The sequence below is a fragment of the Dioscorea cayenensis genome, chromosome 19 (assembly GCF_009730915.1).
Source record: "Dioscorea cayenensis subsp. rotundata cultivar TDr96_F1 chromosome 19, TDr96_F1_v2_PseudoChromosome.rev07_lg8_w22 25.fasta, whole genome shotgun sequence".
Lineage (NCBI taxonomy): Eukaryota > Viridiplantae > Streptophyta > Magnoliopsida > Dioscoreales > Dioscoreaceae > Dioscorea > Dioscorea cayenensis.
The window spans coordinates 27,136,791-27,164,714 of NC_052489.1; the positions used below are offsets into that span (position 1 = coordinate 27,136,791).

Sequence of the window (27,924 nt, forward strand, 5' to 3'; positions counted from 1 at the left end):
ACTCGGTATCAGCTCCTATATTCAGACTTAATTTTTGCAGCTAATGAGCTAATTTTCCAAGATTACTTGGCTAAGCATCTCTGCACGTTTGATGAACAACTATTCAGCAATCAAGCGTGTTAATTTATTTGTCACTTCTTTCTCAATCGCCAAGCTGTTTTAATGAGAACAGTTGAGATGAACTTAAAATAAGTTCTTTACTTTCACCATTCCTTTTCCTTTTACCCAAACATCATAAATATGATGTATGTATGTATGTATGTATATATATATATATATATTTTTTTTGACAATGAGAAAGATGACTTGTAATCCTCTGATTAGCTCATCAGAACTTCGAATTTTTTCAAGGCATAACAAGATAAAAATGGATATTGGATATGGTGTTGCAAAGCATTGCCTTGCTATCCATTTCTGAGATAAAATGAATTATGGGAATTTAAGGTGTGTTCCATCTTTATTGGGTTAATGGGTACCAAATTCTCAACAATCGGTAGTCAGTATAAGTTAGGGTAAAAGTCAAATTTACATTTTTATGCAACAAGGATCACAGATGAAACAGAGTGATGCTTGCATGCATAACAATCTAAGCCTCATCCTTGCCTCCATAAAAATGGCGGAACACGCTAGAGAAGTCCTTGGATTCATATCCCTGCTTGCATAATTCCGTATATCTGCAACAAGGTAAATTGTTCATCAGTATCACGAGTGAAAGACGAACACAAAGTTTCAAAACAAAAATTGTCCAGAGCCTTTGATCAAGAAACACGCACATTTCATGAGCTCCAGAAGCAAGTGGGCAGTTCATGCCAACCTCTTTGGCTGATGCCAAGGCAAGTGCCAAATCTTTGGTCTGCAAGGAGGAAAAACAAATCAGTGCAATGCAATATAAATGGATCATGTTCTGCTTGATCTCTCTCATGAGAGCATCTTATTTAATTATGAGGTGTTGTTCATGACAATTGAAATTTATGATTATCAAGATCATGAAAAAAGTTATGTATGCCAAAGGAAGATAGCAATTTTGATTGCAAAGTATACCATGAGTTTAGATGAAAATCCAACATCATAATTCCTAGATGAAGGTACTCTTTCCATTACTCCAGGAACCGGATTGTAACTGTCACTGCAATGTTCAGGCATTGTGAATCATGAGCATACAGAGAATAATTAAAGATGCATTATGAATTAGTAAAAACACTTGCAGTCTAATGAGAGAATGAGAGTGAAAAATAGGATGTATAAACACTGCATAATTTACAGCCAATTCCTCTCTAGTTTAGTTTCTCTGTTCTTGGTGGAAGCATGGGACAATGAGAGACAAAAACTCGTGAGAATGTCCGAGATCAACAATGCACCGACTGTACTGACTGAATGCTAGCCAAAAACATGAGCTTGACAGAGAGGAAAGAGAATGCAAGAATGCAATACCTACTCCAACAACGAGCACTGGAAGAGTTGAAAATACTAGTTAATGTGCTTGCACTAATCCCTAAACTCTGACCGAGAGCAAGAGCTTCTGAAACCCCAATCATACTGATAGCCATGGCCAAATTGTTACAAATTTTTGCAGCCTGGAAAACAGAAAATCATGCTGAATGACAATTCATGACCTTTACCTCAAACAGAAAAATTTGAAAACATAAGGATGAACTGTTGCTGAATAAATTGAAGTGAACTTACAGCACCATTTCCTGTCCCACCACAATAAATAATGTTTTTGCCCATTGACATAAACAAAGGCTTTGCTGCAATATAGGCCTCCTCTGAGCCACCAACCTATATAAGTCGACATATATAATTCACAAATTTCTGGCACAAAAATGTCAACTATGTATGATAAAATGGTTGCTTCATCTTCCTTGTCAGCCAGTTGAAGAAATACCAACTTCTACACCAGCTTTGTGAGAAGGGCTTGTGGTTATTGCCAACACTGGGAGCATTGAACCAAGCCATTGGATAAGCACCAGGTAGCATTGAAGATGCATAGGAAACATTGATCTTACATCTCCTTCCCACGTGGCATATATCCAATGGTTTTGGTTTAATGAACCCAATGCTGCAAGGCAGATGTAGCAAGTTGGTATATATCTCTTGCTAATAAAGTTTTTATTTTAATAATTTTTGAGCTTGCACATGCTCATCTACTTGAACGTATCGAAGATTGGAAGTGGATATCCAATTGGAATTACAGCTATATGTATGTTTTTTTAAAAGATGAAAGCCATGATTTTGAATATATGGAGCAAGAGAATCAATGAGAAACATTTAGGTCATACCATGAAAGTCAGGGTCCTTGCTTCTGCACCAGTAACACCTCCAGAAACAGGAGCATCTAGCATAACCGGAGTGTTTGCGTACCCTTAACAAGAGAATAATGCTTAAAGATAGATTACTAGTTCAACAAAAGAAATTCTAGCACATTAGAAAGGGAAAAAAGTAGACGATAGAAGATCTGATTGATTTTGTCACTGATGGGTAGTTCATTACTTTGCATTCATAATATAAGTGAAAGACTTATACTGTAATGTATCATCACTTGGTTGAAACATACAACAAAATTAATAAAAAGATCAGTTAACTATTCTTATGGTGGATTTCCAAACCTAATCATCATCAATAAACAAATCATAAACTATTTAACATCAAACAACACCTTTCTGTTCTTCGAGTGGACAGCTAGAGACACTCGCGGAAAGCTTTCTTGAAGTTTGCGGATCAATGGTTGAAGAGTCTATAAAAAGCCATGGCCTTACACAACTTCTATCATGTAGTAGCCCATTTGGTCCTGTGTACACATCCAAAACCTGGAAATTCAAAAGTATAACAGCAAAGTTCATAACACACATTATCTAGCTTCACTATCATGCTGACAGGATCCCAAATAATTATTCATCAATATAGTGGGAAAAAAGTGAACAAATTAACAACTCACATTAGAAGCTGAAGGCAGCATTGTAATAACGACATCACTTGTCTCTGCAACTTCAAAAGGAGTTTCCTTTGAGGGGATTCCCTTCTCTGAGAACTTCTTCATTGCATCATAATTGCTATAAATTTGAAACCAAACGAAGTCACAGGGTTTGTTTAAATGATTATTCATTATATCCAAATATTAACATTACTAACTGATCAACTAATACACTGGGCAAACTTTTGACAGTTATATACTATAAAAACAATGAAAATAGTGACTTAACTGAACATACATGTCAAGCCATAAGTATTATGCAGCAAAAACAACATACAACTGGGAAACAAATTGTGATAAAAATAAATAAAAGAGCAATTTGCAGATTCAGGGGAAGAGAATGAGAGATTTACATGTCATGAACGGTAACCAAATATCCAGCACGAATAAGATTATTTGCCATGTGATATCCCATATTGCCAAGCCCAATAAATCCAACCTTCTGCGCTTGCTTCATCAAGATGACATGATAATAAAGAAAAAAAAAATCAAGAAAAAAATATATACAAATGTGCATTCATTTCTTATCAAATAGAGAAACGAATGGAGAGTGGGCACTTCCATCATCAAGCTCACAACTTGTTCACTCCTTGAGAACCAAAGTTGCAAATTCTAACTCCATACCCAAACAAATGATTCATGGCTTTGAAGATTGAAACTTTTTGCCAGTTTGTGCGATCAAATTGTGTCAAATCATTTACTTTCAGATTGGAATGAAGGAAAATCAAGGGACAGGAGATCACTGACCTGTAACTGGGGTGGAATGGAGGTCGAAGAGAAGGATCGTAGAGGAGAGGATCGGAGAAGGCGCAATAGAACTCTTGGGACTCTAGAGCTCAGAGCATCCATGACCTTCTCTCTCTCTCTCTCTCTCTGTGTCTCTCTGTGTCTCTCTGTGTTCCTTCTTTTTTATTATTTTAATTAATTAATTAATTAATTAAAGAAGAAGATGATTATAGTGGTAATAAGATAAATCATTAGCTTTATCTTTTCAAAACTATTAATATATCCAAATATGATAATAATAATAATAATTATTATTATTATATGGATTGGCAAAAAAAAAAAAACTAGATACAAGTAGTTATTATGAATTAATCAATACAAATTGTGTTCCTTGATTTTTCAACTATTTTCGACTCAATTTATGTGCTTGGTGTGAAAAATAAGATTTTTTTTTTTTTGTCTCTTGTTACATTTTCTTGTTTCATTTTAGAGGAAGGATGTTGCAAACCTGGTTTAGTCCCAGATTGCCTAATTGAGGGGGAGTCAATGTGCATATATGTGGGGGCAACCCCACCCTATCAGGCTGATCTTTTGGGGTTGTGGGTCCCCATCGTGTGCAACATCGTGTTTTCGTTGAGGCGGTGGTGTGGGGCTGGATGAGGGACCCGACCGGAGGGGCCGACGGGGAGGGTTCGACCCAGGGGACAAACCCGAGTGAAGTGCCCTCGAGTGAAGCTGGCCGAGTGAAGTGTCGTTGAGTTAAGCGTCACGATCCAGACGAGGACGTCCGGGTCCGATCGGGGAGCAATGTTGCAAACCTGGTTTAGTCCCACATCCCCTAATGAGGCGGAGTCCGTATGCGTATATGTGGGGGGTAACCCCACCCTATCAAGCCGGTCTTTTGGGGTTGTGGGTCCCCCGCTGTGTGCAACACAAGATGGTAATTTTGACATATGTTTTTCTTTCATTCATTTATCTCCTTGTTTATTTTTATAGACATGTATATCATGAACATACATTTTGAGTTATATATATAGCATGTATGTATGAATATGTCATGCTTGTATTTATTCTTACACATGAATTATTAGTTTTGTAATAATGTTAAAATTATCTTAAAAAAATGTATTTTATGGATCATTTGCACATTTTTCTCCTTTCTTTGTGGCTATTGGGATGTGAAATAGGAAAAATATTTATAACTCATTAAAAAAAATCACAGGTAAAATTTATATATATATATATATATATATTAAAGTTTTTTAAAAGAGAAATCGCTCAAAAAGTCCAATCAACTTTATTATTGGGCCAATAAAATCTTTAATTTTTTCAAATCCCTTGGAAGCCCCTTTTTTTCCCAGAATTACTTTTAATTCCATTGGCTAGATAACCTCAAGTTTACTATACTTACATCATGTTCAATTTTTAGTTTTGTTATTTGATTTTGGTATTTCGGATTTACTATACTTACATCACGTTCAATTTTTAGTTTTGCTCTTTGATTTTTTGTGTATCCGTTTACTATTTGGCAAATTATTTAAATTTGTGTGTTGTCGAACAGAATACGAACTTCTAAAGGTGACGAGAGGGATGAAATAAAACTAGTTGTAAAAAGAAGGAATTATAGAGAATAATTGTTTGTTAGAAGGACTTATTGAAATAAATAAAAAATTTCAAGGATTAATAAGTAATTTATCTTTTTAAAAAGGGTTTGAGGTAGATGTACCATTGTAGTTCATTCAATTTTTCAGAATAAATAAATAATTAATTAATTATTTTTAATTTTATTTTTAGAGATAATTAAAAATAAACCAGAAGTAGTATAAGAATCCTCTACCTTTGAGTAGAGGGGCAGCCAAATACTAATTACCTTATTATAGGTTTGGTTAGGTATAGGGGTGTAAATGAGCCAAGCTACTCTTGAGCTATTCGAGATCGGCTTGATCAATACTCGAATTTGATTCAATTTTTCATGAGCCGAACTGAGCTCAAGCTGCTCGTTTACATTTGATGAGCTGAGCTCGAGCTGAAACATACTCAACTCATGAGGCTCGCAAGCCTAAACGAGCTTTTATATATAAAATATTAAATTATTTATATATAAATTATAAAAATGCATAATTATATAAACTATGTTAAATTACAAAATTACCCTTTTATCCAACTGTGATAGGTTAATCGAGCTACTTGAGCTTTTCAACGAGCCGAGCTTGAGCACAAAAAAAAAAGGGCTCAAACAAGCTAGAGCCGAGCTCTAGCCTTCAAATAATATACTTGAGCCGAGCTCGAGCCTGGTGATACTCGGCTCGGCTCGCTACAGCCCTAGTTAGGTATCACTTATTTCATATATTTTTATATTTTTCAAAAGTCTATCTAAACAAATAAATATTATCTAAAAATGTTTAATTTATTTTGAAAAAAAAATACTTATTCAAAAGTGCGAAGTCATTAATCTCTTTTTATTATATTAAAAAAATATATTACTTTGATTTATAGTAAATTTTATAATTATGCAAGAGGTTGGGTGTTCAAATCCTATCTAAGGCCTAAAAAATGCCCTTATATATCTCTGACTTTTGCGTTTGTTGTATTTATCAAAATATATATATATATATATATATATGATTACGAAGTTATAGCTTTACTTGAAATTATTTTTTTATAATATACATAAAATTATGCTTGAAACAATATTACCTGAGTAACCTGACTAGATTTCCCTTGGTTTGGTCACTCTCCATTTCATATAACTAATACTATATATATATATATAATTATTAACTAATATGAAACTTAAGTTTAAACACATCATTATTCATCCACTAATCATCATAATAACAAGACATCTCGTCTATCTTGGCATGATATAACAACAACAATAATAATAAAGAAAAAAAAAAGTTGCAGGGATTGCTATATTATAGCTGGGCATCCATCCGCCTTGCCATCATAAAATGACTGCAGAGGTTGCTACGACAATTACAGGGCATCCATCTACCTTGCCATGGTATAATAATCAGAACAATAATAAAAACAATAACAATAATAAGAAGAAGAAAAAAAAAATGGCCGCAGGGATTGCCACGTTATAGCTGAGCATCCCTCCGCCTCTCCATCATAAAAGGGTTGCAGAGGTTGCTACGATAATAACAATACATCCACCTACCTCGTCATGGTATGATAATAATAACAACAACAAAAAAACAATAATAATAATATTAAAAACTACAGGGATTGCCACATTATATCTTGGCATCAATCTACCTCGCCATCATAAAATGGCTGCAGAGGTTACTACAACAATAACAATAACAAGACATCCATCTACCTCTCAATGGTATAACAACAACAACAACAACGATAAATACATAAACCTGAAAGAGATCATTTCTGTCACTTTTGTTGTCGAATGGCTACAGAGGTTGCTCATTAACAGCAGACCATCCGCTTGCCTTGCCGTTTCAAGTATACATTTTTTTAGGGTGCATGTATGAAAAAGAAAGCTTAAAGAGATCTTTGATCTCTCATATTGGTTTGCTTGAGAGGTTGCATGCAAAAAGGAGATCACCTTCTCCAAATATAACAATCCAAGAGCAATTCCAAACATTCCAAGGAGATGAGTGAAAATGTGCTGTTTTCCGTGCAAACATCGAGGGTTCAACCATCTCCACAACCACAACAAGAAAGTGGCAACTCATGGTTTGGTTGAAGGGGTGTAGCATATCCACATTTTCTAAAAAAAAATGATGAGTAATAAAAATAAAATAGCAAGTGAGCATACCTTTCGCACCATCAGAAAGGAATCTTGAAACTAGAATTTTAGAGATTCTTCGAGAAAAACAAAAACATTGAGGAACACATAGGACGTAAACCAAAGGGTCGCTAAAAAGTAGTAGTGAAAAAATAGTAGATCTCGTCGAGCATAACAGAGACAAAAACCACATAATGCAATGATAAAAATTGAAAAGACAAGAAAGACAATGAGGAGAGTGACATGACAAAGGAATTATTGATTAAAAACAATACTATGAAAAAAAATCAATACTAACAAAAAAACGATTGAAGTGAGGCTCAGAATCACTCACTAACCAATACTAGTGAGTTGAACATGCTCCAATGGCTGCAAATGCTTGCCTCGCCGTCTTTGGACATCATAAAACATATGGTGTTTTATTTATTTATTTTTCCTTCCCTGATAAACAGGTAACAAGCGCCACCCACTTAAGGGACATGCAAATAAAAAATTCCACAAGTTACAGTGGCTTAAAAGAACACCAAGGTACAGAGCATATGGTTTATACACTAGGGTTATATTATCACAACCTCCCTCATATGAATAGATAGGCCCATATGAGTAAATCCTTCTACGGTGGAATACCATTAAAATGATCAGGTTGAGTACAAAAAAATTTTAAAAAACATCAGGGTTAGAGAAAAAAAAACTCCAACAAAAATATAGCCATTCAGAAAGACTAGATGCATCAATGCGAATCTTGTCCAAAACTTTGCACTCTACTAATTGGCAACCAGGAGCCATTGTTTCAAAATTTTGCACACAGCTCAAACCCTAACCAACCATTTGCAAAAACTCAATTTTAGGCTCACTAAAAACTCATTCATGTTCAATAAGAGCAACTGACAGAATCCTAGCACCAAACTAAAACTGAAAGAGCATGACAAACTTGCTTTGACAAAAAGAAGCAGAAAAGATTTGACAACAACCAACGATCCTAATTTAGGATTAACACTTATAACAAGATAATTATTTTTAAAGGAACACGCTAATTGGGAACGTTGGGGAATGTTCTAGTGCTAACTTTTCCAGCTATCAAGTGAAGATATAAAAATAATTTGAATTTAACCACTAAATTAGAGTTTAAACTTAAATTTTAATTTAAACTCACATAAATAAGTTTTTTTAAAAAATATTTTTTTAAAGTAAATATAATAATTTTCCAGAAAAGATTTTTAAATCATTTGTCTGCTATTTTTATAGATATATAATAACGGCAAGTAACTGTTATATAATCATCTTTTTTTATTTAATTTTATTTAATTTTAAAATTTAAAAGCGGAAATAAAATCTTAATTCCAAGGAACAAGGAGACCAATCCATTGTTTCCAAGTCAAGTGGGAGGGGTAAAGAGGTCTTGTTGAAGCATCTTGACTCCAACTAACCCAGTGTCAGCTTTATCCAAGAAACCTTATCTCGAGGCAAAGATTGGTTTAATCTTAGCCGTTCAATAAGGCGGTGCATGAGCAGAAAAACCTGGCCTTTTTATATCACCCCCTCTCAAACCACTTTCCCTCCTCACTCTTCCTTTGTTCGATCACCTCCGTGTTTTCTCGGCTCAATCTCGCCTTCATTCCTCCGCTCAATCCATCTCTTAGTGACTTCTCCGTGTGAGATCGAAGGTTCGCGTCTCTTTGAATCCTAATTTTTAAGCCGATTGGTGAATTTGGAGCGGTTTTTTGATGCTTTTTGTGTGTGTATGTGTGTGGTGATTAATGCTGGTTGTTTGTTTTGGATTTAGGGTTTTTAAGTACGTTTTTTTATTGGTTTGAGACTGGAATGGAGTTCTTATATGGTGTTTTTTTTTAAGCAATGGTTTGTTTGATCGTTTGTGTTTTGGGTTTCCTCTTGGTGTAGTGGTTGGTTCTCGGAGGCTCTAGGGTTTTATTGTCATTTTTGGTGATTTTTGCAGGAAGGTGATGAATATTGCTCTTTCGGCTGTTTTTTGATTAGATTTTTGAGCTGGCTGTTTGATTGTTCTCAAATTTGGATGATCGAATTTGTTTGCGTTTCATTGGATTTATTGATCTTGTCAAAGAAAAAAAATTATATAATTGATTGGTATGTGGTTTTTTGTGACACTGTTGAGATTTGGTTATTATTTTATTTAATATTTTTAGGCGGAATTGTTTGGATTTTAGGATATGTATCTTTTGTGCTGGATTCTGGAATAGCGGCGAATTGTTGGTAATAGTTTGTGTACTGTTAGAAACTACCACTGCTGAGATTTTTGACAAGAGGGTTAGATACTGATCATGACTTTTTTGGATTTTAATTGTATTTTTTTTTGTATTTTATGTCTTGCGGGGAGGGATTACTGTTTTCTGATTAGTTTATTATTGACAAATATTTAATTGTTGTATAAGTGGTGTATCATAATAGACAAAAGATTGAAGACAACTAATGAAGAACCAAGCCACACAACCTGTTGCAATAAAAAGGCCAGAGCTTACTCCCAAAGCCCTTATACATCAGAAAGTATGGTAGTAAAGCTTGCTACAAGATTGAGGAAGTGCAACAGTATGTGGATAATGCTTGCCCTGGGCTTGCTATTCCACAGCAAGTTCGTTACATGTATCGATGTTCTTTGGATCTCCCTGATCTATCTGTTACTTCTGATACCTTCACGAAAAAGAAGGAAGCAGAACAGTCTGCTGCCAAGATTGCCATAGAGAAGGTATGGCTCCATTAATTTATTTATTTTTAATTTTTTTGAATTGCTTTCGTCTGTCCAGAGAAGTAACACATGAATTTTGAGCTTGTCCTTACTGAGAAGATGGGAAGATGTATCTCTTACAGTGAGAGAGATGCTAACTATTTGGAGTAGTTCAGTGTTTAAGTAGCAATTGGATATCAATAGGATAATGATCGAAAGGAAAGGATTGTCTTATTGCTTGGATATCTGGATACATAAGCTATACTTACTAACAGTTCCCTTCTCTTAACCCTCGCTAGTTCAGGTTATTACCCTCTTCACCTTCTCATTTGAGCTAGTTGCTTATCTTTTTGCTGGTGCTTGGCATTTTGATGTTTTTGAGTCTTTAACTCTCTGCTATAGTAGTATAGTGTGTTGCCAATTGCAACTTAACTTCACCTCCTTATTGTCACTTTGCTTCTTGGACATTTTCATCAATGCCAGCTTGGATTCTTGTTGTGTCTTTTTGGCATGATCGGATACTTTACCATACATAAGATATTGGAAGCCTTAGTATATTGCTGCAAGCCTGAACTTTTGTTCTTATAAAATGCTTTATGGATTAGTGTTAAAGATGTTATCTTCAAACTTAATTTTTTTTCTTTTTAATTTGCATCTAGTTTCTTTGGTCTTCATTCTTGTTCCTGTTTTGCAGCTCGGTATCCAGTCCACAACAAATGATCCTACGCCACAAGAGGCTATGGATGAATTAGTTGCTCGTATATCCGGGTTATTTACCAATGAGGTTAGCTTTCTAGTACAGCATTTTGATTTAATTTCTTTTCTTTTTTATATAGATCATATGCATCAATATGAAAGACTGAAAACTCTCTTTTTCTTGCCCTTTACTGGAGTCTGATAGACTATACAAGTGAACTGTCATTTGAAAGATTTCTGTCAAATAGTAGCTTGAAACAATAGATGCAAAAACTGGAGATGTATATATGAGATCTGTAACATATTTCACTGTTTTTTTTTCTGCCAATAGTTCCTTTCTTCATCCCATCCCCTGACTGGACACATCAGAGTTGCATTGAAGAAAATGGGTGCCTGTTTTGGTAGGATTCCCATCTCTGTGATTGCTGCCTCCGATGTGAAAGTTTGCAATTTGTGCAGAGTCATCAATCCTGATGTGGAGTCAGATCCTCTCCTGTTAATATCACTTGTCAGGAAGGCTGCAAAAATGTCTGATTCCCTTGTTACCAGTGACAAAGAGCCTTGGATATCAAGACAAGGTGCATACTCTGCCGAGGTTTTACAGTTGTTAGCAGACTGTGAATCATGCCAAACAGGATGTGTGGATATAGGAGCCCTTCTTATTCCTTGCTCAACTGAGAAGCACCCTGAGTCATTGAGTCTTAATATTGACAATAATTATTATTACTTGGATGCAATTGCTCAAGTACTTGGTGGTGCTGATTCATCTCAAATTTTGATCTCAAGGTTTGTCAAAACTGTATAACCTGATTTGATCTATTTTCCAAAAGAACTGTGTTTATGTTTGCTACTTGACATCATGAGTTGCATGTTTGGCTCATTTCAGGACTGTTGGCAAGGCTTCTTCTGAAATGAAACTTTACTTCCATGTTCCAAAAGTTTCAAATTGGCCCGCATATCTATTATCAGAGGTGGAAGGCAAAAATGGCAGTCTTAACCTAATGCTCAATAAAAGAGCATCCTACTTATCAGGTCAAAGAATTTATGGAGATGCAGTCTTGGCAAATGTTGGATACACATGGAAGTCTTCAGACCTCTTCTATGAAGATGTATCTTTGTGTACCTATTACAGGTCTGTCCTGATCTATTACTGTTTTTAATTCAAATTTTCTCACTGTCAATTTTTTTTATATCCTTCAGTCTCCAATAGGAGTCATGAAACTATTGGCATTGATTTAGTAGCGCTATTAATTCATCTATAGATATAGGATATACTGTCCTGTCCAAGCTTAAAGTCCTAATCTTACTTTTCCAACAAAGATGTAATAATTAGGTCATGATAATTATTTTGAACGTTTGACTACACTTTGATATAACATACAATGACATGATTTGTGACAAGGCATGTGAAAGTCACTAATCACTGTTTCTCGAGTATGTGAATGATAACCTAATTATGTTTTAAAAAAAATTCTGCTTGATCTTTTGTATTGTCTACGTACTTTAGCTTCCTATGAACTTGAGCTTTAACATCTTCATGAACTTTCTTCATGCTATCTCGGCATTTCTATTGTTGATCCTACTAAGTTCGAAATTTGTGTGGTCATATATAATATCATTTCTGTTTGATTTTTCCCTTTATTGATATCTGTGTAGATTGCTTCTCAATAAGGTTCCTGATGGCCATTACAAGTTGTCCAGAGAGGCATTATTGATAGCAGAGCTCCCAACCAGATATACTTCTCGCATGAACTGGAAGGGCCCTTCTCCACGAGACCTCCTCTGCACGTTCTGTCGACAGCACCGGCTTTGTGAGCCCCTTTTTAATGTGAAATTTCTGGATTCTCCTGGAAAATTTTCAGAATTGTCGAGGACTTGCAAAAATTGGAAGCCATCAATGTTAGAAGAAGAAATTGAGAAGGCAAATACTGAAGCAGATCATGTCAGTAACAGAGACGAGGAAAGGGTAAGCAGTTTCCAATGTGAAGTGAAGATTTTATCAAGGAGAGGAGATCCAATTCTTGTATGTTCTGTTGAGGATGCTTTTAGGAAAGAGGTTGATTCTATCCAAAATGCTGCTTTGAAAGTCCTACTGTGGTTCAATGAGTATTTCAAACAATTAAACATGCCCATTGGAAAGCTTTGTCTGTTTGGAGAAGCTCACCAGATTAATGTTGACCCTGTTCATTTTCTGAAGGAATTTGTCAATCCTCTCTCTCTTTATGATGCAAATATTAATTTCTCTTCAAGAAACTGCACCTCATCCAGATCTCTCTGTAACGCACTGGACAGAGAACAGGAAACTGAAATTATTTTTTCTAATCCTGAAGGAGCAGATTCTGGTGTTTTCCCGTCACCAGGATCTTTAACCTGTATAAGTTACGTTGTGGCTTTAGTTAAAAACAATGGACATTTAGAAGAAATTTTAGAAAGCAATGATGAATTTGAGTTTGAAATAGGGACTGGCTCTGTGATTAGCCAACTTGAGGCATGCATAACTCAGCTATCTACCAATCAGTCTGCAAAGTTTATTACTGGACTACCTCCCAAGGACTTGATATTGGCTGCATCTACTAAATCCGATATTCTTCTTTCCCAGCTGTCACTTGGTACATGTTTGATTTCTTCCTTTTGTTATTTTTATTTAAATTTTCAAATTTTCACTATCTTTTTAGAAAATTTCACACTTATCTGACAATTATCTTTCTCTTGCAGACAAATGCTTTCTAGAGTACACCGTTAAAATATTGCGAGTAACAGAACCATTGGAGGACAGACTGGAGCAAGCACTGTTCAGCCCTCCTTTGTCAAAACAGCGTGTTGATTTTGCAGTGCAACAGATTAATGAAAATCACGCTGCTTCCTTGGTATATACTGTACTTATTTCTATTCTTATTTTTTGCACTCTTTTCTTCCTCAATCCTTTCATTTCATATGAGCACTCACATTTCCAATTGGTTTGGTATGCAAAGGTTGATTTTGGATGTGGATCTGGTAGCTTGCTTGATTCTCTATTGGAGCATTCAACTTCGTTAGAAAAGATTGTTGGTGTGGATATTTCAGTTAAGGGTCTTACACGTGCTGCGAAGGTAAGCCATCTGAGCATTCACTTCCTTTTTTGTTCATAGGTTTGCAATTCAAGTGTAATGCTCTTCATACTATTGTTTTATTATTGTGCTACTGATATTCTATCTATGTTCTTAGAATCCAGTTCATTTATCAACCATGTGGTCATATGTAGTTACAGTAGTTTGTCTATTTTATTAAACATTGCCTTTCTGATCATCACACTTCTACCATTTGCTGCAGATTCTACATACAAAACTGAGTGTGAAATCTTCAAAGATCCAATCTGCAGTCCTTTATGATGGTTCTATCACTGATTTCGACTCACGTCTGCATGGTTTTGACATTGGTTCTTGTTTAGAGGTATTCTTGTCTCTAAGCCTAAGAGAGTTTTTTTTTTAGCTTATTGCTTGATGCTATAATCGTAGATGTTGAATTGGCATGATCTATGGCTGTTTGCTTCACCTAATATCTGAATAACAAACTAAAAATATTCATTTAACCTTTACTCAAATGAAGTTTATGAAGATTAAAATTGTTATTCACAACCGTTAAATTTCTTTAGACCTGTGGTAGATATTAGTCAAGACTTAAAGTAATCATTTATCTGCAGAGTAAGTTTTGGAGGGTTTATGAATTATTTCTGATGGCTTCCATTATATCAAACACAACAATTTTTGTTTATCTAGTGCACTTATAGCCCACACCTCTTTGTCATGTTATCACATTCTTTCTGAGGATGGATTACTACTGATAATTTTCTTGTACACCATACCTGTTGACTTTGCCATGAAATGATCACTTTGCTGTGGGTACTTGTGGGGGCAATCATAGAATATTTTATATATTCCTAGGCACATTATTATGTGGATAAACAATATGTAAGAAACATTTATTATGCACAAGGTATTTCATCCCTAGCTGCGGTTGTGCTGCATCTATCTATGACTAAGTGTGGTATGATATGCAGGTCATTGAGCATATGGAAGAGCATCAGGCTCATTTGTTTGGTGATGCTGTTCTGAGTTTGTTCTGCCCTCAGGTACTCATTGTCTCGACTCCGAACTATGAATACAACACCATACTTCAGAGAAGTTCATTACCCAGCAGAGAAGAAGATCCTGAAGACAAATCAGTGCCGTGTAAATTCCGAAATTTTGATCACAAATTCGAATGGACAAGGGGGCAATTTGAGCACTGGGCCAGGAACCTTGCTTCTAGGCACAATTATAGCGTCATGTTTAGTGGAGTTGGTGGATCAGGTGATGTAGAACCAGGTTTTGCTTCTCAGATTGCAGTTTTCAGAAAACAGGTTCATCGAGATGAGAAATGTATAAAGATGGAATCATGTCATCCGTACAACATTGTATGGGAATGGTCTAACAAGAACAGCTCTGTGGCAACCTAACAAATTTTTTGGTCATTTACATGAAATGGAAATTCTAAAGAAAGGTGAAAAGAACATTGATGACAACATAGTTTCAGTATTCGTCATTATTCATTATATAGCGTCAATGTGCAGATGATTTTGGCATGGAAAAGTGATGGTTATGGGGTTGAAGGCAGGGAATTACAGCAGTGATTCAACTTAAAAAGGGTAATGAAATATATGTATGTTTTTGATCTTGATTGAGTTGGGTAATGACCATGTATGATGATGAGAATGAAACGTGTCAATCATACTCAACATGGCCTGCAAGTGTTTTGACTTTCAAGGGCAGGACAAAGTCAACGTACAGGAAACAAGAACCAGGTAAAATGGTCATGAGGAGATTTCTAATAGAACCAACAATCACCATGGTCTTCCTGCTGAGTGAGATCTTCACCCTACGTAACATATCTGAAACATTGTTCTAAGAGCCTGGAAATAAAAGTAATTGTTCGCATGGATAATTATCACTATCATGAAAAGCATTACATAAAACGAAAGTTTAACGTTATTATGAAAAAAACAAGCACCAAACTCTAGTCAAATTTAGTTATCAATGTACTCAAATGTTTATCACTAATGGAACAAATTTTACTTCCCATTTTTGAAATATTTTACTCAGGGCTGCCGAGCTTGAGGCAATAATTTTGTTATCTTGTCCTGGATGTGGTTCCTTCAGACAGCGCAACAATACAACACGCAGCTCGCGGAGCCGTCCACCTTTTTGTACACATTATCCAAAAGATTGTGGTGGTGGGCTATACTTCACCATTTCCTTCAATATATATATATGTACATACAACCATAGTCTTGGCTTTTCTCACAAACTAAATAGAATAAAATAAAAAGATCTCCATCGAGAGAGAGCGAGAGAGAGAGGGCGACCAGAAAACTCACACTACAAATATTTTACATATCTGCAAAGGACACAAAAAACCAAAATTAACTTACCAGAAGAAATTGTAGCAAATAGCAAGAACTTAATAAAGTTTGTTGAAGCTGAATTTGAGCTTGATAATTGGTTAGAATTCAAATTTGATCAAAAAAATTAATTTGCCATGAATGAATTCTTAAATCAAAAGGTGATGCATGGTAATTAAAGACACAGGAAATGGAGAGAGAACAAGCACGCACCTGCGTATTGGGTTTAGGAACAATTTTAAGGAACAGCAGTGCTGTTCAGCGTTTGGCTTCCTGTTTCTCGTTGCTGAGCAGTGTCTGCATTTCCAACTTCAGGGATCATCTCCTCCTCTAGATTCCTGTTGCTGCGCAGGCGCATTTCGCGGTGCCGGAGTGTTTTGCTGTGCTGATTGAACATTTTGTCTAACTCTCCATCTCAGATACTCCACTAGCAAAGAATTTGTACTAATTGCTATACCAAATCCAGTGAATGAGGAAAGGAGGACCGACAGTACAGCGGCCACTCTGAGCTGTTATAGTTTGAGTTTATAAGAATTAGTTCACTATTAAGAAAATTAACAACCTTACCAAAAAGGATTTACAAAATAAATAAACAAATAAAGATCAACCTACATACCACATTGTAGAAGATATGAGCAAATAGGATTACAATGGCAAACTGGAAGGAAGCATAAGCCCAAATGTAACTCCTGCTCACTGGTAATGGAATCATTAAATGTAGAATATTAAGATGCATATAAAGAGAGAGAGAGATGACAGATTTGCAAAAACAGGCACTTTATACAGATTTTATAACCACAGAAATTGCAGTGTTCATCTGAAATTTTGCTCTGTTCATTAAAATTTTGAATTACCAAAGTTTTCTCCAGGGTTGATTCATTATCCATCAACACCTGCACATAGAACCTAGTTTCTTTGAACTGAAAAACCTAAATATAACTGCAACTTGTTTTAAGGACACATTCAAATGGGAAGTCATAATGTCTTCAAGGATTCCTACCCCCAAACAACATCTTACTGTGATATCCAACATCCCATCTAGGCATCAATGTTGAATAAAGCCTCTGCAAATCAAAGAAACTGCCTGAAGACATCCAACAAAAGGAACATGAAGAAGCAAAAGGCAGAACTTATGGCTTAGCACACTCCCAGTTACATGACAGGGGAGTTCCGGAGATAATTCATGTCTGCCATACATTACCTGTGAACCCTTAATCTTTACTACAACTGTCTCAGGCCAAATTTAACATATGACACACTAACAAAGTGTCAAACCATGTCTATCCAGCTTATCAAATTAGAGAACCCATAGCTATTGAAAAGATGCACAAGAAAGATGAGCATTTTATGGAATGAGACTATAAAGTTATCCTGATGGCTGGTATGAAGGAATGTACAAAAATTACAACATTTTACTGTTGTCAAACACCAATTAGAGGCGCATTAAGGAAAATATGACAATATAGCAAAAAATTAATGTACAATAACTGACCCATTGTAGAAGCTATCATGGATGACAGAAGGCCCAAAACACAAGAGAAAGGTAAAGATATAGCAAGTGCACGAGAGCCCATATCAGTCACCTGCTCCAGTGGAATCATTATGTCAATGGGAGGTTTAGAACCCAAAAGAAAAGAAAGGAGACATGTGCAAAGACCACCAAGTGGCCTATACATCAGAGTTTTAGTTAGAGAAGTTGCATACCAAAAGTTGCTCCAGAAAGCAGAAATAGGCAAGCATGCTAACCATCACTAGAACTGGCACATCTTGCCAAACCCTGTCAGAATATAGGAACCATAGTTAAGAAAATTTCAAACAATGGGTTAAACAAATAACCTTTAGCTCTCACTGCATTGCTTGAAACAGTAGCTAGAATTTAATCATAAGTCTGACTCTGTTCCTTTAATAAGTCTCAATTCCAATAAAGCTGGATTTTCTAAAGATTCCTTCAAGCCCATGAATATTTCATTCACAAGAAGTTCATAATAAGCTAGTTAGCACTAAAGTTCACGAGATAAATTTTTACTAACAAATCCTTATTGCAGTTTGAGACAAATTGTTGATTATTTATATATTGCAAAATCTTTAAAAAAAAAAAAAATTAACATGCAGAATCTGGTTTAACACAACATAAAATGGCATAGGTACAAGGAGTCATGATTTCATGTTTTTCTAAAACTATGAAGGTAATTGTGAACATCATGTGACCTAGAACAGATCAAGTACGCTTTTCTCCACAAGAAGATACCAAAACACCAAACCATAGGTTTACTTCAAAGATGTAACTTGATTAAAAGGGAAGCATCGTGGAAAAGATTTGATAATTCCACAGTTCAATTTTACCTGTATCGAGCAGCATCCCTTTGTTGGAATGCATTTGATGCCCGTCTATTAGCAGCCTGAGAATTCTGTATTCTCAATAAGGTTACAGGTAAGTTTTGAACTTCTTGCTTGCAGACATCACATGTCTTGTTACCTTTAATGCTAAACCATTTTATTGCACACTCTTGGTGTGCTAGAGCAAGTTCTCCTTTGCAACTGCACTCCATCTTAAGGGTTTCGCCACCTTCAGCAAGCTCAATTAAACATATCCTACAAACAGCCTCGTCTTCAGGAATATCTTCTCCGTCATGTTCAGATGCTTCCACCAAAAAAGTAATACAAGACATCAGAATGTCTCCAAAAATCTAATGTCAAAAAGTGATGACATGGGTAATACATAATAAAATAGTGCAGTTATTGTATAACTTCTGCAAGGTATGCCAGTCAGCAGGAACCAAGAGAATGCACTAGGCTCTGAGCAAATAACTATTTTTTTTTCCCTTAAGGAAAAGCCATAAGAAATGCTCAAATAATAAGTTTGAGGAAAAGCATATAAATATGGAGAAATCAAGAAAATTAAATCAGGTAATATTTTCTTCTTAGAAACCTTTTTTTTTCCCTGAAGGAAAAGCCATAAGAAATGCTCAAATAATAAGTTTGAGGAAGAGCATATAAATATGGAGAAATCAAGAAAATTAAATCAGGTAATATTTTCTTCTTAGAAACCTACAAAATACCAAGAAGAGTATGTACCATCATCTATTTCTATGGCATCATTTTGATTGGTATTGTCAACAGCAGCTGGGCGGGGGGTGATAACACGAATCATACTTAGTGAATCCATGCGGCCTAAAGTTCGGGGTTTTGCATTTCCTGGTACCGAAAATGAACGTGTTATATGCGTCTTGACTTCTTGTTTCTGTTTGACAGGTAAAAATCAAGAACAGGTTAGACACATTAACTACATGTTTTGAGTATGCATTTGTAAAACAAAACCGCATACGAAAGATAAATGGAAATCAAATGATAGTTCAGAAAAAAACTCAAAAAAGGAGTAACCAAACTGAGACTGGATCTGAGAACTGAGTTAACTCAATAAGAGTTTCATTAACTTCATAAAGCTAAAATTGTAGACCATATGTGTCTAAGTAGCTTACTAGGAACTTTGCTAGTTCAGGCATGTAAAATAAAAACCAATACATTTTAAAGTACTAGACTCCACATAATGCTTTAGCCATTTGATATTAACTTCATATGATTCGCTGCGCCTAAAATGCTAGTTATAATCAATAAAACCCATCAGATAGAGTACAAAATCAGTAATAAGTTTCTTGTTACTATTGAAAGTCAACATCGATAGTTGCATAATAGGCAAGTAAAAAAAATTTCTTGTTTCACAGTAGCAGTAATTTGTTTGTGTTAGCATAGGACAACCCTCTTTGGGAAGGCACATATCTTTGAACTCATGCACCTATGTTATTGCTTATATTCAATTAAAAATCTAGGAGCGGGGGCTTAAAAGAGATGAAGCATAATTAGCTTTTCTTCAATTTTTGATTTATGTCTACACATACTTCTTAAAAGAAGTTACTATCATTTGAGCTGCCATTGCTCGTAGTTCATAAAAGAAGAGGTCCTAACATGATAAATAATTCTTCTGATCTGCACCAGTAGGAAAATAAGTACAGAGAAAGGAAGATGTGTTAACTCATTCATAAAATTACACGAAACCGCAGCAATAGATTTTCAAAATTAACTAAAAATTGAAGGACTGTCCTAACACTGGTTATCAGACCTATCTGGCGAAACCACAAATGCTAGCTCTGGATTCTTATGAAAAAATATGCCTAACGACCGGATACCGGAAAATAATAAATATAGTGACTTTAAGAACTTACATCTGAATCAGGCAAATCAGCCACCTGCCCATCAGGTGTGGTTGTCAAACCTGGGTTCCCAATTGGAGTCGAAGGTAAAGAGTGGGTAAATTTCCCTGATACTGCAGAGAAAACCTTGGGAAGAGAGAATGTCCTTGATGTAGAAGGTTTGTCCTGCTGTCCTGATGATGTTGGTGCACCTGGAATCAGAAGAATGGCCCTATCACCCTCTGGGGTTGTGTTTTTTGCCTTGAAGCTCCATTGTGGAAGCAATTTTTTTGTAGATGATTTTGTCCTTGCAGAAGCAGGTCTAGGGGGCAACCCAGCCCTTGTTGAAGAAGGGGTTGGTACAGGAGGAACATTAATTCTAACTGAAGCAGGCAACGTATTTTCTAATTTTCTTTCAGGAATTTGTAAGGACGAAAGGTTGGGTCGTCTGGAATGATGAGTTGGCGTAGGGGTGATCTCCCCTTCATTATTTTCACCTTGATCAGCATCCTGCAGTACCAAGAGTACAAGAAATCACCTTCAAGTGTTATTAACTGAGAAATGGATGCCCAATAACAAAATATACATTTTGAAAAAGAAGCACGAAATGCACCAGTAAAATTCAATTCAAGTTGACAAAAAGAAAACAAGAAAGATCACAACATGATAGATTTAATCAAAGAAATAATGAGCTTATTTCGAAAAAGAAATCATAACGTTGCAAACACCATCATGGTTTGTCAATAAGGCTAAAAGCAAAAATATTTTCCATTCACAGAAGAATGTTATTGCAGGCCATTATATAGAAACTAGATTTACAGAAACTCTACAGCGAACCAGAAGAATTAATTGGAGGTTGAAATTCAGTTCTTGAGATCCAGTTTGTAAGTTATATCAAACAGCAAGAAACAAAGTATCACCTAAGCCAAAACAAAGTATCTAACATTGGCTCCCATATGTTGTAAAAAAATCATATCAATCAGCAAGAAACTCGCCATATTTGCAAATTTGAACATCTACAAGTATCTGCACCAAAGAAATAAAATCTCAAACAAGTTTACAGGACAAACCAAGTATCAGTCCAAATTTCTACGACTAAACAAAAATTTCCTATCTTTCTATCTTTTTCAAAGCACAAGAAAACCCTAATAAGTCAGATCGAATGACAAAAGCCAAAACTCAAAAGAAGAAAGGAAACAAAGAACAACAATAAACATCAGGACAACCAGTCCCACACTATTGCTTTCAAATTCAAAGCAAACACCAGTAGCATTCCTCAAAACCTAAACCAAGAAATCAAACGGAAACAAAGAATCATCTACTAAAGGAAAACACAAAAACAAAAACAAAAACAAAAACAAAAACAGAATCAAAATCGATCATTCAATCATAAGACAACCTGCCGGCCGGCGGAATCCAGCTTAACGCCTTCGTTTCCTCGAGAGCGGCCCTCAGAATTCTCCATAAAACCAAGACGGCAAACAAAACCAAAGATTCAAGAAACCACCACCTCAAGCCAAGATCCAAGACAGCTGGAAAGAACACGAGGCCTTAATCAATCGATCGATCTCTTCACCATGGATACCACCGCCGTGGAGCTTCGCTGAAGGGCGTGGAGGAGGAGGTCGGGGGGAATGGCGCCGAGAGCGCGAGGAGTTTGTCTCGCTGGGAATGGAGTGGGATGTAGCTTCTCATGGTGGGCCCCTTCTTCGATGCGCTGACATTACTGACCCTCCTTAAGCTGCAAATTGGGTCAACTTAAATTACCTTAATGCCCTTGGGTTTCGTAGCTTTTCAGGCTTCTTCCTTCTTGTTGGTACTTGGTAGGGTAGGGTCCCACCTTAAGTGCTTGGTTGTTAAGCACTAATGTTTAAATTGTATCTTACATTGTATGTGCCACAAATAATTCTATCTTTAATATAAATATACATATACGTCAAAAAATTTATGAATATATAATAAAATATATATATAATAAATAGGAAGAAAATATGTATCGAATGCCCTGATTCACCTTTTCTTATTCTTTATTTCTTCAATGTATCATTTATAACAAATAAAAAGAGTATTTATAAATATTTAAGAGAAAAAAACGGTTAAAATTAATTCCATCTAATAATCTAAAATATATTGATAAATTAAATAGTAATAATGCTGGTGTCTACTACAGTAAAATATAAGTGATACTGCAGTATGTTGGTTGCTATAGTGGAATGTGAACGACTGTTATAGTACTATCACCTGCTACAATACTATTGTTTGGTGTAGTATAAATCCACTGTTTCCATAGTATTCATATCATCTCATGATTTTGATAATTTTTTATGTTTTTATGTGAGTGTATATATACATATACGTAACATATATACACTAGTAATACTAGCAAATTCATGATTTTTAAAATGAAATTTTTAATTGTAACTTTAGTAGAAAATATGATTGCATGAAATTATAATTAATGTAGAAATTTAATATGAACCCCAGATTTTTTTAAAAAAAAAATTATGACTTAATTTCACAACTTACTTAATTGCATTATTAGTGAAACATTCAGAAGATAATTTTTTTTTTCAATAAAAAACACAGAAGGAGAACATAGCTTTCAAACCACTAAGAGAGGCTTTGAAATTTTTAATATCATTTTATTCAAGTCCTTTGGCACAAAAGCGAATCCACTGTGATCCACCAAAGTGAAACCAAGAGTTAATAATCATTTATTTTATTTAATAATGACAGACATGGAGAGAAGGGTAAATATGTCAATTCAGTAGATAAATGGAGATAGAAAGTAAGGGTAGACTAGTAATTTCCTTGCTAAGAGCTTCTTGCTTACTCAGCTCACTAAACCATCAGAAATATATGCGTGATGGAAACGGAAAACAGGCATATGGAACATTCAGATTTAAATTACTAAATAACCCTTCTTCTTACATATTCACGAGAACCCACATTTTGCCAGGATAGGGGTGTTTTTGTCTTTTAATATTTTTATAATTCAACACGTGTAAGCCAATATTTGTGGTAATTTCTAAATTAAATAAAACTTACAAAGAGTCACCGTCTGAGTCGGATTGATTTCTTTACAATTTTTTAACATAATTAAAATATAGTGATCAAATTAATTGGACCTGTTTCAAACTCAGCTTTACTTACTTGTCGTCTCCCAATTATTTGGTTTCCAACTTTAGTTTGCTTTCCTCGGCAACTTTGATCTTTATTAATCACTTTTTTGTTTGATTTCAGATTGCTGATTTAAGAGAATTATTATTTTAAAATAAACAGGAAATTTCCCTCTATGTTTCTCATAAGAACACATGACATCTAGCTTGGTCACGTGCAAGTCACGAGATGAGACCAGTTATAACGTCTCAAGTTCCCGCCACGCTACCGTTTAAAAAGCCTTTTTCTTGTTTTTTTTTCCCCTCGTTTTGGAAACGCAGGGTTCTAAACGGGAAGTCAAGCAAGTTCCCATTGAAACTCGTTTTCAAGAATTCGGAAAGGAAGTGGTTTTACATTTGGAAATGGAGACACTGGAACTAAGGAAGTGGGTGAGTCCTTCATCTCCCCCAATTCAGCATAAGGCTCACTTGCCCTCCGGCGAGTCTCCTTATGCTCAGGCCAAGAGAGTTCAGGCAAGAACACCCTTTCTTTTCTTTAGTTTTGCTTTTATAATTTCATGGATTTTCTTGGGAATTTGTTTTCAAGAATTAGTGGTTGGTTAAGTTGAATTGCAGTTGTTGGACAAGAATCCAAGCAAGGCAATATCACTATTCTGGGCAGCTATAAACAATAGAGATAGAGTTGATAGTGCATTGAAAGATATGGCAATGGTTATGAAGCAAGTGAGTAGGTCTGAAGAAGCTATTGAGGCGATAAGATCTTTTCGGTATCTATGTTCCGTTGAAGCTCAAGATTCTCTTGATAATGTTCTTCTGGATCTCTACAAGGTATGAGTATTACTAATATAAATAGTTCTTTAAGTTTCATTTCTAAAGAAGTGTTTCTGAACTGAGTAAGTATATATGGTGAATTCTATCTGGGCAGAAATGTGGGAGGTTTAATGATCAGATTGAGCTTCTGAGTATGAAGTTGAAGCTTATGGACGAAGGGTTGTGTCTCGGTGGGAGAGCAGTCAAGATGGGAAGATTTCCGGCTAAGAAATTCTATGTTTCTGAAGATGAAGAGAAAGCAAGGTAGAACACTGTCTTGATATCAATTCAGGTTCTATTTCTAGTTTTTTCCTGTGTGTGTGTGTGAATGTATATATTAAGATGAATTTTTTTCAGGTTGTTAGGGAATCTGGCCTGGGCTTACATGCAATCAGAGAATTACAATGAAGCAGAGATAATTTATAGGTATGTTCGATGAAATTCTTAGGTTCAATTATAAGAGTTTTTGAATGATAAAATAAGAGATTTACCTGGAAGTGCAGGAGAGCCCTGGAAATAGAACCAGATAACAACAGGCAGTGCAACTTGGCTATTTGCTTGATTCAAACAGGAAGGATGAAAGAAGCCAAGGATATCCTGCAAGGCGTAAAAAAATCATCCATCAGATGCAACACTGAATCATTCTCTAAATCCTTCAAGAAGGCTTCTGAAATGCTGATGGAACTTGAAAAAAAGGATGAGTCCTTGAATCATAAATTTCAGAATGCTGGGATGAAAACGAATGGTATTTTCAAGAATGCAAGTACTTGTGACTTATCTGATGGCATGTCATCAGCTTCGCATGTTGGAAGATATCAAGCAGAGTTTTCACCGGTTTCCACCAGTAATAATACACCGACAAATTATGTTTCTCCTCCATCTGGTTTCACCAATCATGATCAAGACAATAAAAAGATGAACTCTACTCAAGAAGCATTTTTCACACCAAAACCGCTTAACAGCTGCCCGAAACTTGAGTCTAAAGAGCATTGTACCGGTCAAAGATCTTCTGACAGTATAAGTGAGAACTTTGAGTCCCCTGCGAAGCATAGAACTACAAGTTATTGGAAATCAAGTTCAAATCATGGAAGGAAGGAAGTTACAGAAGAAGATACAACTTCAAAACCTGCTACATCACCAATTCTTAGTAAGAATTTAACAACAAAAGCATTGCAAAAATCAGTGATTAGACAGACTCAAGGAAGAAAGAAACAAAACAATTCATCTGATTCACTGGTCAAATGTAATGGGAGAAGTACAAAGGTGTACCATGAGAAGAACCAGTGTGTGATCAGAGAAGATACTCAAATGACGAAAATATTGACTCGGTCTCACAAAACACTACGTGATGGAGAGACTGATAGCTGCTTAAAGAATTCAACAAATGAGAATTTGGATCAAAGTTTTGAAACCTCAGGAGAAGGCAATCTTAAGAACAACGGCAAGGAGGAAATTACAATTAATACAATTCAGATGACTGCTAATGTGGATTCTGCTAAAAATCCAGCAATATTTGGTAATGGGAGAAGATCATGTGTAGGTCAATCAGCTCATGAAGCACTAGATGGCAGAGAAACTAATAGCTACTTAGAAAACACAGAAATTGAGAATTTGGATCAAAGTTTTGAAACCTCAGCAGAAGGCAATCAAAAAAAACAACATCAAGGAGGAAAGTATTATTTATACAGTTCAGATGTCTGATAATGTTGATTCTGCTGAAAAACCAGCAATACTTAGTAATGAGAGAACATCATGCGCAGGCCACTCTGCTGAGTGTTACCAAACTAAGTTTAATGTTCTGAGTCCAGAAACACCAACTACTAATGCCATTACAACAACAGTATCAGAAAAGAAAGAAGAACTTAATGCTGGCGGTTCAACTACTGATAAAACAAAGCTGAAGCCTGGTAAAGGAAGGAAAACATGGGCTGACATGGTAGAAGAAGAAGAACAAGAAGAACGCTTAACTAATGAGAATAAAAACAATAAAGCATGCAATAGTCGCAAGGAAGAGCAAGCATTCAAATCCTTAGATGCTCAGAGGAGATGGACAGAGTCTGAAGCCTTTGCAGGAGAAGCTATGAAAACTATCTTATCTGATTCTGGTGCTGATCTAAAGCTTTTGTTGTCAAAGAATCACACCAAACTTTTTGGTGATAAAGAGTCTCAAAGTCGAAGTGGCATGTCAAAGAGAAGGGATGGATCAGCAAGAAGATGTCTTTCATTTGGACAACCTCCATTTCTATACAGCTTGGATTCAGAGCCAAAAGACAAGAGGCTTAGCAGACTCAAAGTTTTTCAGGAGATCACAAGTGGAGATAGCCTAAGACAGTGTTGAGAAGGGGTGTTACACTTAGTTTATTCTCCACAAACTGTCCAACATACATGTTCAGTTAAAGGCTATTTCTTGTATGTGTTTTCAGTGAATTTTGGTAGATAACAGTATGTATTGGTATTTGTGAGTTGCGGACGTCATGAGTGATGAAAACCATGATATTTGTCAACTAAGCCAATGATACCACAAATACAATGTGTAAATATGCATTTGTTGTGATTCATGTTTCAAAGGTGTTGACTTTTCTATATGTAAGTCTTTGTCAGGCATGCTATGGTGCACCACTAAGAACTCACACGTTTCTTTTGGGTTCATGGCACCCAAAACCGATTCAATGACGCCTTAGATATGATGTCCTCTATTGTTAGTGTAAATGACTAGAAAACTTCAGTGAAGCTTTTATATCTCTCCTTAGTAATAACTTATTGGAGGTCAAAGTTTGAAAATCAACTATTTCTACTCCATTTTGGTATGATTTCACTAGTCTTCTGCTGAACTTCACAACAATTTCTTGGCATTTTAACCTGTAAAAATATGGGAATATTTTATCAGAACGCTTTGATCAATTGGGTTCATGACAAAGATTCCAAGTCACTGTCGGTGGGAAGAAACATAGATGGATCTGGGAAATCCTTGAACTCCGCTCTATAAATAAGGTTGGAATATTTAAAAAACATGTGAAAGATAGGAAGGGGTTGACTCCATAGCCATTTTATATAACAAGAACAAAGATGAAGAGTTCTAACAAAAAATTCAGAGGCTTCATGAATGCTAGAATGGCTCCATGAGACCGCTATAAACATTGCATGATATTAACTTTTGTAAAGCTATCCAGCAACATCAAGGAATAACAGGTATGTGAGTCAAGTTTTTTATGTTAATTTGCACACAAACATCATGTATATGAATTGAGACTTGGTCTGACAGGTAGGTGAAAGTAAATAAAAAGATGGAGAAGAAGGGAAGGAGCAAAGGCGAAACTAGCAAATTAACACAAGATATGCAAATTTTCTTTGATTTGGTTGATAGAGAAGGGTATCGATTACAGATGCTAGATGAGATGAAAGTTAGTCAAGTTGTGAAACCATTAGCAGTATATCCTTCGCCATCCCATCTATCATTTGAAATAGAGGATTTTGGAGTCAGTCCAAATGAGAAAGCTCTTAGAGTAATGGCTCAACCATCTAAAGACATGAAAGAAAAAGACAAGGCTGA

General features: G+C 35.6%; 4 protein-coding genes across 5 annotated transcripts; 2 read left to right on the plus strand and 2 right to left on the minus strand.

Moving 5' to 3' along the window:
* Window positions 1-417: 417 nt before the first annotated feature.
* Window positions 418-3,867, minus strand: LOC120283628 (probable 3-hydroxyisobutyrate dehydrogenase, mitochondrial). Of its 2 annotated transcripts, none has more exons than XM_039290338.1 (10): window positions 3,719-3,867; window positions 3,325-3,413; window positions 2,936-3,050; window positions 2,657-2,807; window positions 2,280-2,362; window positions 1,684-1,779; window positions 1,432-1,574; window positions 1,042-1,126; window positions 774-853; window positions 418-674 (listed from the first exon to the last, which is right to left on the minus strand). In XM_039290338.1, the coding sequence occupies exons 1-10, from the start codon at window positions 3,818-3,820 to the stop codon at window positions 587-589; spliced, it is 1,032 nt and encodes a 343-aa protein (XP_039146272.1). In that variant the 5' UTR covers window positions 3,821-3,867; the 3' UTR covers window positions 418-586. The 2 variants fall into 2 exon arrangements, with proteins under 2 accessions (XP_039146272.1, XP_039146271.1); XM_039290337.1 differs by having other exon boundaries at window positions 3,325-3,422.
* A 5,152-nt stretch (window positions 3,868-9,019) lies between these two features.
* Window positions 9,020-15,661, plus strand: LOC120249451 (small RNA 2'-O-methyltransferase). The gene is given in 10 exon segments (XM_039257958.1): window positions 9,020-9,965; window positions 9,967-10,167; window positions 10,841-10,930; window positions 11,174-11,628; window positions 11,729-11,974; window positions 12,499-13,451; window positions 13,558-13,709; window positions 13,815-13,931; window positions 14,152-14,271; window positions 14,879-15,661. Coding segments are annotated over 10 exon segments (2,844 nt in total). The 5' UTR covers window positions 9,020-9,893; the 3' UTR covers window positions 15,317-15,661.
* A 193-nt stretch (window positions 15,662-15,854) lies between these two features.
* On the minus strand, window positions 15,855-24,941 carry LOC120249452. The gene is made up of 10 exons (XM_039257959.1): window positions 24,866-24,941; window positions 21,845-22,186; window positions 20,479-20,955; window positions 19,334-19,499; window positions 18,602-18,899; window positions 17,963-18,035; window positions 17,751-17,841; window positions 16,875-16,954; window positions 16,472-16,767; window positions 15,855-16,254 (listed from the first exon to the last, which is right to left on the minus strand). The coding sequence occupies exons 2-9, from the start codon at window positions 21,908-21,910 to the stop codon at window positions 16,570-16,572; spliced, it is 1,449 nt and encodes a 482-aa protein (XP_039113893.1). The 5' UTR covers window positions 21,911-22,186; window positions 24,866-24,941; the 3' UTR covers window positions 15,855-16,254; window positions 16,472-16,569.
* Window positions 23,184-26,712, plus strand: LOC120249303. Its single transcript, XM_039257804.1, has 7 exons — window positions 23,184-23,195; window positions 23,886-24,102; window positions 24,169-24,392; window positions 24,490-24,638; window positions 24,732-24,804; window positions 24,858-25,890; window positions 25,997-26,712. The coding sequence occupies exons 1-7, from the start codon at window positions 23,184-23,186 to the stop codon at window positions 26,710-26,712; spliced, it is 2,424 nt and encodes an 807-aa protein (XP_039113738.1).
* Window positions 26,713-27,924: the final 1,212 nt, after the last annotated feature.

What these genes read in the sequence shown, in the direction of transcription:
- LOC120283628 (XM_039290337.1), bottom strand. Translation starts at nt 3,820, where the DNA reads ATGGATGCTCTGAGCTCTAGAGTCCCAAGAGTTCTATTGCGCCTTCTC. An exon ending in CAAGGACCCTGACTTTCATG is followed by an intron (nt 1,780 to 2,279) that starts GTATGACCTAAA and finishes CGACTTATATAG; the next exon opens with GTTGGTGGCTCAGAGGAGGC. An exon ending in GCTTCTGGAGCTCATGAAAT is followed by an intron (nt 675 to 773) that starts GTGCGTGTTTCT and finishes ACCTTGTTGCAG; the next exon opens with ATATACGGAATTATGCAAGC.
- LOC120249452 (XM_039257959.1), bottom strand. Translation starts at nt 21,910, where the DNA reads ATGGAGAATTCTGAGGGCCGCTCTCGAGGAAACGAAGGCGTTAAGCTG. An exon ending in CATGATAGCTTCTACAATGG is followed by an intron (nt 16,955 to 17,750) that starts GTCAGTTATTGT and finishes TTCCATTACCAG; the next exon opens with TGAGCAGGAGTTACATTTGG. An exon ending in CTCATATCTTCTACAATGTG is followed by an intron (nt 16,768 to 16,874) that starts GTATGTAGGTTG and finishes AAACTATAACAG; the next exon opens with CTCAGAGTGGCCGCTGTACT.
- LOC120249303 (XM_039257804.1), top strand. An exon ending in TTCTTCTGGATCTCTACAAG is followed by an intron (nt 24,393 to 24,489) that starts GTATGAGTATTA and finishes CTATCTGGGCAG; the next exon opens with AAATGTGGGAGGTTTAATGA. An exon ending in CAGAGATAATTTATAGGTAT is followed by an intron (nt 24,805 to 24,857) that starts GTTCGATGAAAT and finishes TGATAAAATAAG; the next exon opens with AGATTTACCTGGAAGTGCAG.